At 48.0% G+C, this 18,876-nt stretch overlaps 1 protein-coding gene across 4 annotated transcripts in view; it reads right to left on the bottom strand.

The window, feature by feature from the left end:
- PTPRC (protein tyrosine phosphatase receptor type C) overlaps positions 1 to 18,876 on the bottom strand; it is a 644,370-nt gene that overhangs the window by 346,805 nt on the left and 278,689 nt on the right. For 2 of the 4 annotated variants that reach the window (XM_086957682.1, XM_086957664.1), the window contains 2 exons: positions 16,201 to 16,260; positions 1,046 to 1,309 (listed from right to left, as the gene is read on the bottom strand). In XM_086957682.1, the coding sequence (XP_086813808.1) occupies positions 1,046 to 1,309; positions 16,201 to 16,260 (324 nt within the window). The remainder of the gene's footprint in view (positions 1 to 1,045; positions 1,310 to 16,200; positions 16,261 to 18,876) is intronic. The other 2 variants (XM_086957674.1, XM_086957690.1) reach the window with 1 other exon arrangement.

Genomic DNA, 18,876 nt, shown 5'->3' with positions numbered 1-18,876 from the left:
GAAACTGGTGATCTAAGAAGAATATCCACATATTAGCTTGCGCCACCTGTTTTATCTATGCGCCGCTGCTTTAGATGGCTGATATGCAGCTAAAGAATCCCTGCAGCGACTGTAGTGCAGCCAAAAAAGTGCTGCACCGTGAGTCCTGGGCCCCGTGTCACCAACATCCATGCCACCCGCTCTGACTCTGAAGCATCCCGAGTTTGTGGCTGTTTAAACTATGTAGCGCCTGCTTCGCTGCTGCCGCATCAACGCACTGAATCCGGATTTTGATGCACTGTCCTGGGCGTTGATTCTTCCTCTACCCCACACCGCAGTAAGGAACCAAGGCTGCACGTTCCGACCCCATGCACATCACCTTCCCTGTCAGCAAAGAATCAATACATCCCTCCCCTGTCAGCAAGAAATCAATGCACCACCTCCCCTGCCTAGTAGTAAGGAACCAACGCATCACCTCCTCTGCAGTAAGGAACTGACATATCACCTCCTCTGCCAGTAAGTAATCAACTCATCACCTTCTCTGAGTAGTGAGGAACGAATGCATAGCTGTCGTATTGGGTGCCATACCTCCCCTATGGCCTACATTGTCTTTGTTTTTGGCGCATATCAGGTACTTTGTGCATCAGGGAAGATCAGAGCTGGCTCTCTCAGGGGGGGCCCTGAAATGCGGGGGCCCTGGGCCAGAGTCCACTTTGCCAATGCCTTAAAACGTCTCTGACTAGAGGGTCTTGAGGGCTAAACGGTAAGGTGAAAGGTTTACCGAGGACTTATAGCAGGGCCACTTACCTGCCTCTGCTCCTCCCCCTTACTCGAGGGGACTCAGACGAGGAACTTCAGAGTTAACCAGCGAGTATTAATAAACAAGATAATGTGTAAACAAAAACATAAACAATTGAAGATGATGGGATAACATGCTTTTCAGATGTATGTTTACTGGAAGCCGCTGATCCATTGACTTGCTTGGAATGGACTAGCTTTACTAAAATAAAATATTTACAGTATAAAATTCACTTAGAAGTGGAGACTAATCCAAGCGCATCCTTACCTGGTGGGACATTCCAGTTCCGTGAGATTGTATAATTTTGAGGGCTGCATTGGAAATTGGTGAGGGAGATGTTATATGTTTCGCATATTGTAAGGTTCTCAAAGATATAGGTTGTATTCGACGTGGCGCTCTTAGTTACATTCAGTCCGAGGGTGTCGATAATTGTGACGTTGTCAAAGCCAATGTTCAGGCCAGACAGCTCCAAACTTCGAGTTGCCATGTTATTGTTGTATGTGTACTTCCCGCTGACAACTTTTATATCACCTGGAAGAAAAAAAAAAGAAAATGATTAAGAAATACATCATTACGACAGATATGCTTTTATAGCTGGCTTCCATATGCAGTCAAGAAATAGACTTTTCGGGCACCAGCTGGTAACTCCTGTGATGTTGCCGAAATTGACATTTTGTTTGCTAGTAAACTGCTATGAAATCACATTTCATTCAACTTGTACACGCTAAAGAAAGTCCCACGGCGTCAGGGCCGGCTCTAGGCTCATGGTGGCCCTGTGCAGGGAGCTTAGGTGGGGGCCCCGGAAGAGGGGGTCCGGACGGGGCGGAGCTCAGGAAGGTGTTTTAATAATACGTCCAGAAAAGTCGTTAGATGATCACTACCTGCAGCTGCTCCTACCCTTCCGAATTCGTCTCAGAACGATACAATTTAGGAGGAGGAGGGCGTTGTGACACACAACATGAGGGACTGGGCGCACAGATAGCTGCAGTGCCAGGGCCATGACAGGGCCCCCACAACCCCTCACAGAGAAATAATCGGTGGCTCTTTGCCCGGAAACCGAAGGCTGACACTCTTCGAATGCCATCTTTTTTGGAGGCCTCCTGCTGTTCAGACCAGGCAGAGGAGCAGAAGCTGTAGCTAGTTTTGCAGTGGGTAACAAAAGGGGAGGAGTCATTCTATTGGACATCTCCGCTGCGTTCCATCCCATTGAACACTCAGTTCTTTAGCACTTCGCATCTTTAGCCATTGGAAGAACAGCACTGTTATGGCTTTCGCCTTTGCTTTCAGGAAGATCACGGTGACTATTGGAATCCTATTGTTCTAGGGACAGGCCTTCCCCCAAAGGCTCTATAATGTCCTCTGTATTGTTTAATCTCTGTCTGTGCCCTTTAACATTCCTGCTGTAGAAGTTCAATGATCGATCACACTTCTCCAGAAGTGACACCCAGTTAATTTTTAGGTCACCTGACAACACAGATGCCAGTAACTCGAAAGTACCTCTAGCTTGGAAACCACACAATCCGCATTCACACATTTTATGGAGCTAGTCCGAAATTATTTCCTAGAAACTCTTTGAAACACATTCTGAGCAGGACCTCAGGTCCTTAGGCGAGTTGGAATATACTGTGGAAATATTTAAGCTAGCAAAATTGGGAGAAACAAACATCTTCTATATTTTGATCCCCTCCACTCTCCCTTGGAAGGGACCAGGCTTCCTTAAACTCGGCTCTTCTTCACGGAATAATTTTGTTTCCGGCGGGTCCTTTCGCGCGAGAACCTTCTGTTTATGAGTGGCAGCGCGCTCTACAAAATGCCAATAAAAAATACATACAAAGAAAGAGCGTGGCCTGCCAGTACCCCTGGGAGACTTCAAAGACTTGACGCCCCCTTAATCTCCATGTGATAAGAAGTGCTTTCGAGTTTCAGAAATGCACGAAAGGATAACTCAAACAAACCAGGTTTTTGCTTTACACTTTGGGAACTGTAGCATTGGTTGGCCTATTCTAGAAGCATGACTACAAGTGCTAGAAGCCAAGCAAAACACGGAACTGCATACGCCACCAAGGAGTGGAAACCGGGAACCTTGCGAGCTATGATGTTAAAAGACGCTTATACATTATTTTTTCATCGTTTGCTCTCTTGGTGCTAGTAGGGAGACGCCTGCAGGTATTTTAAACAATTTACAAGAAAAAAATGTTTTCATGACCTTTCTAAAGTTGCTCAGCTAGCAACGGAATGCACCAGATAATAGTAATTTATTCTGCAGCCTCGATTTTGAACTTCGCCGCACTGCTGTTGCGGATGATGGTGGGCGGCGGGCTGGTCGGGGTCCCCTCATGTGGTGTCCCACCGGTGTGCCGCTTCCTTCAGCCCTTCCATTACAATCCGCCCGCCATACGGTAGAGCTAAACATACATCAGACATTGAACTTTCATTCAGACGAGCATAGCTGCCAAGGTTTGTTTGCTTATGTGTGACATGTTCATAATTTCAGTGTAATTATGAGTGACATTCAACAAATATGAGTGACACTTTCTCGCGAACGAAATCAAGAAGTGAAGAAGAGGGAAACTCACAGAAACCAATATCTTTCAGAAATTACACCTATTTGAGCAACGAGAAACTCTAAGAAGATCTCAAAACTGCTGTAATGTACCAGAAAAGGAAAGGTCACTACCCTAGTAAAAAGTAGTAACTGACCGCCAATCCTCATAAAAAACAGTTTTGGGAATAGGCGTGGTTTATGTTCTGCATGAAACAAGTTAACTCCCGGCCTCAGTTTGAAATGTAAAGTAAGAAAATCATGTCATATTCACTGTAAACTGACTGAAATCACTGGCCTGGTGGGCATAAGCACATGCTGCAGAGATCAGATGAATTTCAGAATGCAGAGCCTGTAGACTGAGTGTGCATGAATGACAAGTGTTATGACAAGTGACACAGAAGTTTGTGATGTCGAGCTGAGGAAGAACAGAAACTCGCCTTCCTGACTTTGCCTCCAAACAGCCTGCTTTGCGAGCAATGGACAGCTTGTATTTTTGGCATTAAGAAATCTTACACACGGAAACTCAAACATCATCATTTAATTGATAGGGAAAAACCATCACTGACTTCGGTATTTTTTGTGTCCAGTGGCTATGGTCACTCAGTTTGTTATGGTTAAAGGAAATCCAACAGTGGGCCAGTGACTGTTTGACCACCGTTTATCACATAGATAACAATGTAATTTAAGTAGGCACTCCGAAACGAGCATTGCCTAACAGCAAATTGTTTACCCACTCAGCGAAAAACGGGTTCTGCGGTCAAAGAGAAACAGAAAAAAGTAATGATAGGGCTTTCCTGATGACAGACAATACCGTCAGTTCAGCTGAGCCCAGCTCGCAGTTCGTAATTTGCAGTCTCAGGCTGCGCAAAAACGTTATTGGATTGTTAATTTTCTAATACAATCAACACCATAACATGAATGCATATAACTAAGACCTCTGCCCCTTCAGTAACTCAAGGTCCACCAAGGCATGACGACTCATGGATACACGAGGACGCGTGGATGGTTAGCAAAATACTGGAATCAGACAGCATAATGCGCAGCAGAAAGAGTTTGATATCAGCGACGCTGTTAGCACAAGCACCACAGAAAATATTGTGTTCCAACCCAGCCCAAAAGACATGAAGTTAGTCCTGTCCTACATACCTCCCTGAAAACAGGGCCCCGTGAGACCAGACCTCCGTCTTGAATACAAGTGGGCACAGTCCTGGCAGCTGCTGCAACCGGATGACAAACTCCTGCCCTCTCCGACTCCCTCGGCTGGGCTCCGGTACTAATGAATTGGGGGTAAACAAAACGGCGACAACATGCGCCAGCACGGGCAGTGCAACACTGCAAGCGCCACCCGCAATCCACTAGCCAGCTGCCGTTAACGCTTTTCTCCACAACTTCCGAGGCCCCCTCTGGCAGCAGGATGTGACTTCTCCCTGCGACGCCTACCAGAAGAACACAATCTGATTGCGCCGGACGCTCCGCGGTGATTTATGAGCCATACATTGTAGCAGTGTGATTGTTAACCTTCACCCTGCTAGCAGTCTCAGGACTGCAAGCCTGCGAGACCCAGAGCAATGGGGCACGGGGCGCTACCCCACAGTTTTAACAGCCAGGCAGCACTTCAGTACAGCTGAGAGACACTATGCATTGCATTTCAGTGCGGTAATGCGAAGTACCACACTGAAATGCACTAGCCGCCACGACGATCCTTGTCGTGGCGGCCCCTGGGTTTTGGCGGCCCTGTGCAGGTGCACACTTTGCACATGCCTAAGGCCGGCCCTGACGGCGTGTACATAAATTTTCTATGTGATGCTTTGGAAAGGGTGAAAGGAAGAGGATACGAAAATTGAAAGGTTGAGTCAAAGGAAGGAAGGACAGAAAAAAATAAAGGAAGGAATGGTGCAAGGATAGATTGAAGTGGATGATGGAAAGATGCAAGGATCAATTGGTGATAGGATGGACTGAGAGACGGATGAAAGGCTGCAACTCACTATATGTGAATTCTACTAGAAAGAGGCAACGTCAGTGGACCTTCAGTCTACATGGGACTGCATGTTAACTAAACACACACTAACGTTAGGCACGACCATGGTCGAAGCATCACCTATGTGTCAGGAAGATGCTTGAATTTGAGATAATGGAATGAACAAAAGATCATTTGTTCACAGCATTTACTAACATAAGACTAGGGGTCTTATTTAGAGTTTTAAAGGTGCAATAATCTGTTAAAACTTTACGGATATCCTGTCCGCCATATTACAAGTGCTATGGGTTATAATGCACTTTTAATGAAGCTGACGGGCTAGCTGCCACGTTTGTGATAGAGTATACTGCCCGCCAAACTGTAAAACGGGTCCTACGTTTGTGAAACTTCCTCCAAGGACATAGACCTTCACAGTCAATGAAGATCCTAAGTGAGTCAACAAGATAATAAAAGTAAGACTTGTGTCTTCACCCACCTAAAACATTGCCTCAGGACCTGTGTTGGGCTATCAGAGGGCTAGCTGGTGTCAGCACAACTACAAGGTTCCAAGTTAACTCTTTGTGTGACACAGATTTTTTGTATTATCACAAATAACCAAATTAAGGCCTGTTGGGGAAGACTGACATGAGAACCAGAAGACGGTTTACTCTGTGGTCTGGGTGGGACAGCTGCATCCATGGACCAATACTTTTTCCATCCTGAGATTGTGGTTGCTCCTCTGCTGATCTTGTCCACTTTCATCAATCATCTGGTTACCCTTCATCCTGATCACGTTGTCTCTAGTCTATCAGAAATTTAGTATTGCCACGCTTCCCGAAGAATAAATATTGAAAAATATTTCGATGAGATAGGCCTGAGTAGGGTAGACAGATAGAAGATTAACTATTTCCCATGCCTTCAGGTCGAATTTGTTATCTTCTCTTGAGGGCATGGTGGTTCTCAGTTCTCAGCTCTCAGCAGAACAGGTGAACAGAGGGTGAAATCCCTAAACTTCCCAATCATCGGTGCGGTGGGGGGGGGGGAGGAGTATCACTTTCCACTGGATACCCTCCCTTCCACTGTCAGTAGATGGCCTCTAAAGCAGCCTGGGCAACATTTTCCAGTGAATAGTTATCCCATCCTCATGACAAAGGAAAAAATATAGGAAGAGATTTTTTTCATACTGACCAGTGTATTTTCCTATCTATTGGGTACAATTAGACGTCACTGAGACTGTAAAAAGAGTAATTTTTCTCTTTAGAGCAGGACATTTTGCAGTAGGCATATTTTTGAAGTTCACAAGTTTTTGGGCCACATGCATCAAGCTGTTTAGGAATCGCGATTCGGTAAAATCGGCCGTTTGCGATTCCTAAATACCTTTTTAGTATGCATCAAGTATTTTTGGAAAAATCGCTATTTTTAGCGATTTCCAAAAATGCGATTGCTCTTAAGGTATCGCAAATTTGCGATTCCTTAAAAGCAATGCATGATTAATTTTAAAATAGCGAATTCGCATTTAGGGGGGCAAATTACCACGAGGTTAACCTTGTGGTAATTTGCGAAAAAGGTTTAAAATGCTCAAATTAGCATTTTAAACACTGTCATGTTACAGACACACATGTCCTTAGTGGTTCTGTTGGGTGTTAACAAAAATTACTTTAAAAGCTGGCTGAAACAGCTCAAAACACAAAACAAGCAAATCTCTCTGAAGGCAAAGTTTTTTATATATTAAAAAACACAAGCATAAACAATACACTGGAATTACTTCATTCCGTGTTAATACTGGTAAAGAGCTCTTTCCAGTATTAATTAAGTAATTTTTGTTAACACCCAACAGAACCACTTTTTTGTTAATCACATACACCCAGGTTCTGAGGGACACAGGGTTACCCCTTTTTGTTAAAACACACATGTCCTGGAAAGGGGCGACCACTCGGTCCCCCCGAACGTATGGTTGGGTGCCCCGATCCTCCCGGGAAACCATTTTGGGCGGGGGGCGTGTCTCGGCTGGTATGCCCGAAGCGGCGTAGCCGGGGCGCGCCTTTTCCCGCCCAGGAGGGGTTGTCCTAGACACCTACACCGATGGCCACGCCCAGTAGGCGTCCCGGAGGAGGGTACACGCCCTCCCGAAGAAGAATAAATGGAGCGGGAATCCGAAGAAGCGTCCTCTTGTTCCTGTGCTTGGAAGGCTGCACCCACTCGTTGCTCGTGAGCCCTCGACGGAACAAGGAGCAATTTTGAGAACTTGTAATTCTTGTGTTTCTCTTTCAGTGACTTTACAGCGAAAGATCCAGAACTGTGTTGATCGTCTCGGAGTGAATAATCGAAACCATCTCCGGCAAGAAGGCAGGAAAGGGTTCAGAGACAGACAAGATGCTTCGCATGTTGGTGAACAGAATGACGAGAATGGAATGAAGCTTGGGACAAGTCCCAGCGCTTGGTCGTGATTTGGCGGGCGTCAAGAAGCAACTGGCTGCATTGAACAAGCCTGGTAACCCGAAGAAGGTAATAGGCCCGCAATTGCCGGGAGTCGTCCCCAAGGGTAGAGAGAAACGGGTCAAGAGGAGGGCGGTTACAGGGGAGGTTCCTGTCCCTGAGGTGCCCCCGGCCACCCCTGCCATACCAGCTGATGACCCAGTACCAACCCCAGACACGGGTCAACCGATTCCGGTTGTGATTACGCCCGCTAACGATGAGGATATGCCTCCTGAATTGGCCACCCAGTTGGCCGCATGGCTCAATAAGAAGGCAGGGGGTGCTACGGCGCCGGGTGACACGGCCGAAGAGGCCAAATTACTAATCCAGCAGTTGCGGCAGTCGCAAGATACCGCGAAGGCGAATCTCCCTCTTGTTTCCCCACAGGTGACACCGGAAGGACCGGCAGCTGGTCGCGAGAAAACGGCGGGAACAACGACCGAACCGGGTAAGCTCGCTTTGGCAGTGGCGGGGGAGGGCTCATTGCCCTCAAGGCGGGAGAGGGTGGTTCAACATATCCCGATGGCCACGAAAGAATTGATATGGACAGACAAGTATGTCAATATGTTTTCATTGTTGACTGACCATCGCGAGATGGAATATGCTAACACATAGAAAGATTTGTGGCACCCGAGCGTCTGGCGCGCCAAGACGGCGGAGTTCAGGGTGGAAGAGACAATAACGAATTGGGCGAAGGCCTTTGCAATGTTTACTGCGATTATTGGTGAACGTAAGCCCGAGGTACTGACCGAACTGTCTTGTTATCAGGCACGTATAATGGATTTTTATGAAATGTATGAGGGGGACGAATGGAAAGGTTACGACATGAAATTTCGTAAAGAGAAAGAGTATGATTCCTCTCTGACATGGGATTGCCTCGACTCAATTGCTTGGCATAAGCAGCTCCTGCCTGGAACGGCAGGGACATCCTCGCCAGGTGGGAATGGGTCGGGGGTTTCCCGCCAAAAACCCGCGGTGCCCTTTCGAGCGGGCACCGGGGGTGATCACCAGCCGAAAACCGGCGGGAATGGTGGGAAGCGGGGGGGTCTGTTGGGGCTTCAATAGAGGCAACTGTAACAGACCACAAGGTACATGTAGGTTCAAGCATGTGTGTGCGGGTTGTGGGAATTCCTCACACCCGGAGAGTTCATGCAGATCAAAGAATAGCGGGTCCGGAGGTAGAGGAGGGTCCAAGCAGGACTGAGGTCGATCATTGTGTACAACTGCCTACTCCCGTTGATCTCATGGCTATGACTCCTTGGTTGAACAAATACCCTGATTATGTCTCTGCTGGGGTGTTGAGGAAGGGATTCTTATATGACTTCCACATTCCGGCAGGGGATTTTCATGGGGAACCTTTTTGTAAAAACCAGCTATCAGCGCAACAGAATGCTAGTGTGGTGGAGAGAAAACTTGCTAAGGAAGTGAGCCTTGGCCGAGTGGCTGGGCCTTTTCAGCGCCCGCCAGTGGCAGGTTTCATCTGTTCCCCATTAGGGGTGGTCCCCAAGAAGGACCCGGGTGAGTTTAGGCTGATCCATAATTTGTCTGCTCCAAGGGGTTTCTCGGTAAACGATGCTATTGACCCAGAAGTTTGTTCGGTGCGGTACGCATCATTCGATGATGCCGTCACCATGTTAAATCGCCTGGGCCCCGGGGCGCTGATGGCGAAATCAGATATCGAATCAGCGTTCCGGTTGCTCCCGGTACACCGACAGGATCAGCGTTTGCTAGGATTTGCATTCCAAGGGAGTTACTACATGGATAAATGCATGCCGATGGGTTGCTCCATTTCTTGTGCCTATTTCGAGAAATTCAGCTGTTTTTTAGAGTGGGTATTTACCGAGGCTACAGGGCATAGGCATGTTATGCATTATCTAGATGACTTTCTGTTCTTGGGAGCAGCCGGCGACTGGGAATGTGCGCAGGCGCTACAGGACTTTTGCATCCTCATGAGGGAGTTTGGAGTGCCATTGGCATCAGGTAAGACGGTTGGACCATCTACTTCACTCGAGTTTCTGGGAATTGAGCTCGATTCTGTGGAGGGATGTTTCCGTTTGCCAGCCGGAAAAGTAGCTAAATTTAGGGCTTCCCTGGAACTTTGCCTTTGTAAGGAGAAAGTGACCCTGCACCAGTTACAGCAAACAGTGGGTCAGCTTAACTTTGCCTTGAGAGTGATACCAATGGCCCGCCCCTTTTCACGCTCTATTGCACAAGCTATGGTTGGTCTCAAGGAAGGACACCACCGCACGAGACTGTCGGCAGAGGTTCGCCAGGATATGCGCATTTGGTTGGCATTTCTGGCGGACTTCAACGGTCGAGTAGTGTGGAACAAGCCGCCAGCGTCTTCGGACGAGCTGGGCTTGTGGACTGACTCAGCGGGGAGCGTGGGATTTGGCGCCATCTTTGGTAATCGATGGTCAGCGCAAACATGGCCGACGTGGTGGCACACCAGCGGTCTCACAGGTAACATAGGGTTCCTTGAGCTATTCCCTATTTTTGTGGCTCTGATGGCATGGCCGGACGAGTTCAGGGACCGCTCTGTGGTATTTTGGTCGGATAATATGACTGTCGTCGAATGCATTAACAATCAGGCAGCACGCTGCAAATGGATCTTGAGATTGTTGAAGGAAGTTGTGCTGCTTTGCATGAGACTGAATGTACAGTTCAGGGCGAAACATGTGCCAGGTGTACTGAATCATGCGGCTGATGCACTCTCTCGTTCACATATGCAGGCGTTCAGGGGTTATCTACCTACGGCGGACCTAGCTGCGGCACCATTCCCCGAAGCACTCTGGCTAATCGGTGCCCCGGATTACAAGACCTCGTGGCAGCAAGCTTAGCCCCCAGGACGAGGAAGGCATACGAAGGAGCGTTTCGTTCCTATTGTGCATTTTTAGGTCCAACAGGGAATCGGAACTGGGGGCAGGAGGATTCCTTCCTAGGGTTCCTGGTAGCAATGCACAGGGAAGGCCGATCAGCGGCATCGGCCAATAGACACAGGGCGGACATCTCATTTATGGCGCAGGTGCATGGCATCAAAGACCCAACAGGTTCCTTTTTAGGCAAAAAAGGCCCTTCGCGGCTGGCAGTGCCTCGAGGGTCGCAAGCAAGACATGAGGCGCCCGATTGGCTTAGAAAAATTGTCCCTACTCATGGCGAAACTAGTTACAACATGCTCCTCCCAATTCGAAGCAGTTCTGTTCCGGGCAGCTTTCGCATTAGCGTTCCATGGGGCTATGCGGGTGAGCGAACTAGTCGCAAGGAACAAGAAGGATGTGGAGGGAGGCTTGTGCAGGGATCACATCCTAATTAGGGGTGATTCGATGGTAGTCACGATAGCTAGGTCCAAGACTGACCAGGGAGCTATGGGAAGCAGTGTGGTTGTCCAGCGCGTGCGAGGGTCCCCCACGTGCCCGATAATGTGTATGGAGGAATACTTGGCACTGAGGGCGGATACATGGGGGGGGAGTTTGCTGAGACACATCGATGGCACCCCACTGACGAGGTTTCAGTTCCAGAGGGTGCTTGCACTGACAATCGCTGCGGCGGGCATGGACCCGTGCGATTTTGGGACCCACTCCTTTAGGATAGGGGCTGCTACTGAGGCTACAGCCAGGGGTCAGAGTGCGGAGGAAGTGAAACGATTGGGACGATGGTCCTCGAATTGCTTCAAAAGGTATGTGCGATTGCACATGTTGTGACGTCAAGTGACATGCACTCACGCTTCTTGTCTTCTGTTTGATTTACAGTTTCGCGAGCATTTCATGCGGGGCGGAATTTGCAGTCAACCCAGTACCAAGGGACCAGCGGTCATGGATCACCGTCTGAAGAGAGAGTGGTTTGGGTCGTGGGCCACTCATCCGTGAGGCGGGCCGGGGACGTATTCAAAGCAGGTGACGCGACTCGCGCAGCTGGGGAATACGGGTACAGAGTGGCCTTCCACGGAAGGGGCGGGCTCTGTATTGACCAATTCGAATCTTTTGTTGAGGGTCTCTTAGGGCGGCAGAGGTCACCGCCATCTGTAGTCATAGTACACCTGGGGGGCAACGACTTGGTGACACTGGGTAGACGGGTATTACTCGAGCAAGTTTTGGCTACCGTTAGCTGGTTGGCAAAGAGAATCCCGGGGTGCACGATTGCCTGGTCCCACATGATTCCCAGGAAGGTATGGCGGGGGGGCCTTTCAGTGTCAGCACTGAACCATTCGGTGAAGAAGGTTAACAACAAAATTGCTAGATTGTTTCGCTCTGCGCAGTTGCATTGCATTCCTCATGGGTGTATTCGGGGTGATCACATGTATCTGAATGATGGGGTTCACCTGTCCCGGGAGGGGAATGTTTTACTCATAGGAGACTTCATAGCATGGCTAAGGGGTTTGAGGACGCATGACCTTTAGGAGGAGTTTGGGGGGGGCCGGATAGCCGGTCAACTATCCGGCCTGTGGCGGTAAGGTCATGATCGGTGAGCAGTAATTTCAAGGTCCCTAGAGGGGGGCGCCACCCACTATGGATGGGAGCGCCCGGGGGGAGGCGGCCATTGGCCCCTCCCACTGGGAGGCGGCACCCACTAAGGATGGGTCGCCTAAGGGGAGACGGCCATAGGCCCCTTCCAGGGGAGGAGGCGGCTATATGCCCCTCCTACGAATTTCCCGGGGCCCGGTTATCCGCGACGGCGGATATGATAGAGAGTGTGGGGATGGGGGGGGGAGTCCACGCTGTCCTTCCTACAGATACCTCACACGGGAGCTCGGACGACCTTTAAGATGGCGTCGAGCGGAAAGGGGGGCCCCCAACAAGACAAGGGAAATTAGAGTTGGCAAGGAGGGTACAGTCGTCTGCGCGGCCGCCACTCACACCGTGAGGGCGAGAGTTTTTGGTAGTAGGGATCTGACACCGGTTAAGACCTTGCCGTTGGCCCTTAATGCTAGGATGTACAATTTTAATTTAGAATGTATGCATTTGCAGGATGTTAGACTCGGCTAGGAAACCTTTGTATTAGAGTTTTGTTAAAGTTAGCCAAAGAACATGTCTTCATCGAAATGTAATAAATGAAAATTGCACATGATTATGAAACTTTTATTTAATGTTTTAAATTTTGTTTCATATTTTAATAAATACGGCCGGGAGGGTAACTCCCTCCCGCCTTCCAAAAGTTCAGAACTGCGTCCGACTTCCCATCCTTGGGGATTGTGATGGGAGGGGGTGACGGGCAATCCGGCCATATTAGGACATGTGTGTGTGAAACATCCATTTAAAAATACATTTCAGGGGTGCAGGGGGGGTCCTTTGGACTCCCCCTGCACCCATAGAATGCATTAACATTTTGCGAATTCCAATTTGCGAATTCGCAATTCCCATTGATTCCTGGCCAATAGGAATCAATGGGAATTGGGAAATCGTAAATTGGAATTCGCATAATATTTGCGATTCGGTAAAAAATGCGGTTTTTACAGAATCGAAAATATTATGCACTTGCAATCATGCATCCCGTTTTGCGATTCCTTATTTGCGATTCGGTAAAAATCGCAAATTAGGAATCGCAAAATCGGATATTGATGCATGTGGGCCTTAAAGCCTTAGTTGCTAGGAATATTGACCTTACTCTTGGGTTCAAGATGGTTTTATTTATTTTTATTTTTTTAACCAGATTGTATTGGGGTTTTTCTCATGCAATTCGTCATCAAGATACATTTAATGCATATTATTAAAATATGTTAAAGTCATTGTCTTCCCCGTTTCTTTCAACATCACTAACATACCCAACTCACACCCCACCCTCCCCCCATGACTCAAGATGGTGTTAATGTAACCATTCATCCATCTCACCTGTTCTCTCACACCAACAACAGGAGAGAATAGACTCAATAGCAAATACATGCCCACTCGAGAAGACCATTCAATACTAGGACCGTTAAAGCTTTAACTGCTGTTGCTTCGCCTGAATCTATTTGCTGACCAAGTTAAAAATAGAGGTGTCCGAAATTTATGAAAGTTTCTTTTGAGCAATTATTAGAGATTTCGAGAAAATTGTACAAAATTATGTGAGCTACAAACCCAGCATTTAGCACCAATATTTGAGGTTGAAATGTGTCCTTGTGTCCATTTTGCAACTGAGGATGCATTTTGCACTAAAAACAGGACAAGATCACACCTGACATGAACAGCATCCTCTATTCGTTTGTGTGTCCACATGCTCCTGCGATAGGATTTCCCTCTAATGGGGAAATAATATACATCATGAAGTTGTAGGTGATTTCGTGTATTTTGCATAATAGGCTTGACACAAAATGCTGGAAATTACATAATATGATGATGATGTAACATAAATTGCCCCCGGGCCTAATTATAAGACATCTGATAGATAGGTTTAAAGAATCCGGTTGCTTTAATTGATTTGTGCTTTGCTGCTGGGTTATCTCTGAATGAATTGATACTTTAAGTGAAATTATCATTTTCAGCAATGTAGATAACTGAAAGCCCATTGTGGGCTCCTCCGCTATGGTGGAGGAGCTTCCCCCCACTGCTTTTGAGCAGTGGAAAGGAAAGGAAATATAAAATGATAACTTTAACTTTAAGTTATTATCATTTTATGCTTCCTTTGTTGGCGGGCGGGTCAGCGTTGCAGCTTTACTCTGTTCACGAAGCAGCGGGGGAGTGGTTTGCCTACTCCTAAGTGCGCAGCAACTGTTTGGTCGGCCCTCTTGGACCACCCAAACCAGTCACAGGCACTTTCCCCATTTTCCATCTAGGCTGCATTACAGCATGCGTGGAGGACAAGCTCAGGCCCCCATTCCCTGGTTGAGCGTCGAACCAGAACACTCAAAACCAATCACAACGCTGCAATGCAGCATTGTGACTGGTCAGGGAAACCTGGCTATTCCTGGCTTCCTGTCCCACAAGGAGAGCAGGAGCAAGGAGCAGAGACACGGGACTCGGCGGCAAGCTAAGTGTGTACGTTTCTTTTACATTGTTAAACCTTGCACTTTCCCCCACGCCTACCCTCACATCCGCGTGCTTGCCCCGCCACGTCATCGCGGGTCATGCCAGCTGCCACTGTGAAAGTCGAGAAACCCAAGCTCTCAAGAAAGCTTTACTTTAGGTGAACGTGTCAATTGGGGTACAATAAGAAAGAGTGTGGCAGCGGCGTCCCACATAATGAAATGACCATTCAAAGCTCTGTCTCCGACCTGAGGGGCCCAACCTGGAAAGTGCAAGGAGTATTCCCCCCCCCCCCCCCCCCCGGACTCAGTAAGGAGCTCTCAGGCCAGGAGTCCGCCACCTGTGAACAGTATCAGAGGAGCCCCCCTGTGGCTTGGGGGACCTCTGCACTGCAGTGGCTGCGGGGGCTAATGTTACACCACTGCCCAGGCAGTGTCATTAAAAGCAATGGCGCTACTTCAAAGCCAGGACAGGCTGCAATCCAGAAAATAAGATTTTATGATTGTTTTTATTGCGATCACCCAGTGGTGTTGCAAGAATTCCATGGGTCCTAATACAAGAAAGGAAAATGCCCTCTCCCCATCTGCTGGTTTGATAGTGAAATTACCTTTAAATGGGGGCAGTGGCCCGACTGGACCCTTGCTCCCAGTGGCACTACTCCTGTAGCACTAATGACAGCTACGCCCCTGCTCTATACACCACCTTATGTCAAAGTAGCTTTGTAGGTACAATAGTAGTTTTTAGCTGCAGAGGATGCCAATAGCCTCCATAAACAGAGTATTAGCCACACATTTAGATGAATATTTTGGATATTATATGCGAACCATCGAACCGTTGTGTGCACCAGAGTTTGAGGAGTCAGCCATTCAGATGGTGGGGTTCAAGTATAGTCAAGGACCAAGAACAATCAGGAGTGATCCATAGCATTTGAAGGGACAAAGAATGCCCCCTCTTGAAACTTTTGCAAGGGTGACATATTCATGCACATTGTTAAATATTGCACAGTACTCTACATACACCATGCACAGTTCTGCTATGAGCACATTCTTACCTTTCCGCTCTGGGTGGCTCTGTCGACTACCACCATCCCCCCGGGCCCGTGAACAAGTCGTCCATTGTCCGCCAGCCGCCAGGGCACTACAACACAAGTCATTCATTAGCTACCACCCTCGCTCTTACCTGCACCTGGGCTGCAAACTTGGGCCCGCCCCAGGTGGCAGTACGTCTAGCTACACCACTGAATTAACCTTAGGGAGTTTGGGAAAGTGACAGAGGCATTGGGAGCCTCCCAGGGCTCCAGCCTACTGGGGAAATGGCTGGTGGAATAAAAGGCCTGTCCGGCCCTGAGCAAAAGCACTTCACAGCAGGAGAGATACACATGCGAGATGTGAGCACCAGAGCTTGTCGGAAAGAATGCGAGCTCTGTGAGAGAGCAGCAAACTTCATCTAAACCTTCTTCAGTTTAGGGACGGATCGCAAAGAACATTGTGATGAAAACAAAACTTACTGCACTGTGGTGGTGAAGGTGCTCCTGCCGTGGTTGTTTGCGTAGTTACATTTTCTCCTGCTGACAAGCAAATATTATAGTTAAAAAAAACATACTATTCTTAAATAAGCATAAAACCTTTGTAGCACCTTCAGCTGAAGATATAGAGGACTCGGTGTACATATTAAAAATATCACAATGCTAAAAACAAACCAACATCTTCAATCCAAAGTACTTCAACGTTTTATATTTATACAGATTAAAAAATGTAAAAAAAATAAGCCCATAAAACCTTAATAGGCAACACAATGACCCATCTCTCTAAGGGCCCCTCCTTTTTTTTTGGATCGTATATATTTTTAAAAAGCATTACATTGTCTGAGTAGCACAATACACTATATTTCAAATTTTGTATGTTGGACAGTCTAATACTCAAAGAGTTCATATGGTTACCAATCGATGTGATATGCAAGCTTTAAACAGGTAAATACTTTTCAAATGGATATTCATTAATTTGCTTACAAAGAAACACAAAACCCTTAATAGGACTAGCAAGCTATGAAAGGGTGTGTGAGGAAAAGCACACAAAGGACAGAACAGCATGGGAGTGGACTGTACGTAACAAAATTTCACAAACATTCAGTGAATCAAAGCAAACTTATGTGAAATGCGTAACTGGCATTTCACATTAAAAAAATAACAAAAAATAAAACCCAAAAGTGTTGTAACCATCTGCTCTGGTTATGGTCATTTTTAGGTCGAGGACCGAAGGCTGCGCTTGCGCAGTCTCCGGTGGGAGATTTAATGTTTTTAAGTATGGGGGCTTGAACCTTCCTCTCTCCTCCTTTGGCTGGCTTCCTAAACGTAGGCCAGCCATTGGAGGAGAGGTCATCACTCCATTAAAGCCCCGTCTCTTTCGGATTTGGGGGCGTGTTTTTGGCGTTCTTTCGCCCTGTGACGTCATACGTCAATCAGAACGCCAAAAACACGCCCTCGATTCTGAAAATTTCGGATGTTTGCGGCTGCCATTTTCTTTTTTCTTGGTTTCAGTCTTTTCCCTTTATGCTAACATCCCTTTCCCTGCAGGAACAGGCTTCATATATTACAGAGTCCTGCTTCCGAGGTTTGTGATTAAAGCAGCATGTTAATGTAAGCTTATAGAAAGCAGGCGAGCTCTATCCCTGTCCTGAATAATGCAAATGCTGAGAATACCTGTAACTCGGTACACCCAGCGAGTTTCTTTATGCTGAGATGTCAGCGTGGTCTGACAGAAAAACTCTGTTAGGAAATTAATGTGTAAACGATCCGGTCAGGCGTTATTTGTGTGGAAAGGGATTCCCAGACCTTGTGTTGTTTATTCTCATAAATTACATTTTGCCTGAGGTCTTTTCAGGACACATCATTTTCGCGGAGATGTGCGCGTTAATGCACCGCACTTTCATGAATGGCTCAGCGGATGAATGCCGCCTTGTGTACCGTTTATTCCACTGTGTGAAGTTAATCTCGATAGAACTTTCTGGTAGTCCTAACTGAAACGGCCTAACTCCTCCTTGACTCGTTTTTAGGTCGAGGACCGTAGCCGACCCCGCTCGCATCCAGCCTTTCCTCGAATATCGTTCGGGAGTTGTGTGGGCGAATAAGGCCGGGGGGGCGTCTCTGAACAGGGCTGTGGTTGTCAGCGTGGTGTGGCTGGCTCCCGGGGAGAATCATATGGGTTCTTATAATTTCTTGCCTTTCGTCCCTTTCAGGAATGTGAGTGTGAACGCACCGCTCTTTGTGAGGGTTTCCTGGTTTGGGGTTTACTGACCTAGTGTAACCCCTGCCTTCCGTGTGTCTCTTGTAAGATTATAGTCTTCAGGGCCTAAACTGCTTGCTTACTTGCTAGCCGCTCTGCTGCTCTTCATTGTGTTGCTCTTACTCTCGGTCTCACGAAAGCAATCTGCTGGCTTGATTAAAGGATAACCTGAACTGCCCAGCATTGAAGGGCCTTCTTCGAGACAATGCTCTCCTTAGGTGGTGATCTTGCTTAATTGACTCGTGCCTACCATAAATGAATGTGTCCTTGACTGGTGCTCATGAAGAGCGCCCGTGTTGAGGATATGTCGTCTCTGCTGGTAGAGCACTGGGCAGCTGTCTAGTTTTGCCCTTGCATAGAGATGTGGAGGTAACATGCACTGAGACAGTGCGTGGTCATGGTGCCTTGCAAGTGTCAGTTACACAGGGGGCGCTAGAGGGCGCACTGCGGAATGGCCGCACTGTCGTGAGGCTCCCGCTGCCCGGAGCTATTATCCGCCTAGGGATCCTGATTACCATCGCTGCGCCCTGATCTGATCCCACAGATCTACTGGGATATCGACTGACCACCCACGGTCCAACTCCTGGGCCATTCGGAGGTTGCTGGCCGAAGCTACGAGGATCCCAAGTTTCCCCGACTTGCGCTCTGGAGGTCTGGTGCCCCTTGGCCCGGCGTTATCGTTCATGCCAGTCCGGGGCTCTGCACGTGTGGTGTAGGCCTTGCTCCGCCCCTCTCCACCGGGCCCGCTCGCTAGCCGGGCAGACCGTTTGGCTTTCCCTTGCTGTCGGACTGTACCCTTGGCTCTTACATCTGCCTGCCCGGACACCGTTGCTCACGGAGTCGCAGCGGATCTTCTTCTTGTCTTCTGGGGGCTCGCCCCTTTGGTCTGGTAGCGGAGGCGG

Source organism: Lissotriton vulgaris, chromosome 1_1 (assembly GCF_964263255.1).
Source record: "Lissotriton vulgaris chromosome 1_1, aLisVul1.2, whole genome shotgun sequence".
Lineage (NCBI taxonomy): Eukaryota > Metazoa > Chordata > Amphibia > Caudata > Salamandridae > Lissotriton > Lissotriton vulgaris.
Note: the sequence above shows the minus strand (reverse complement) of the source record. Positions and strands in the feature narration are given on the sequence as shown.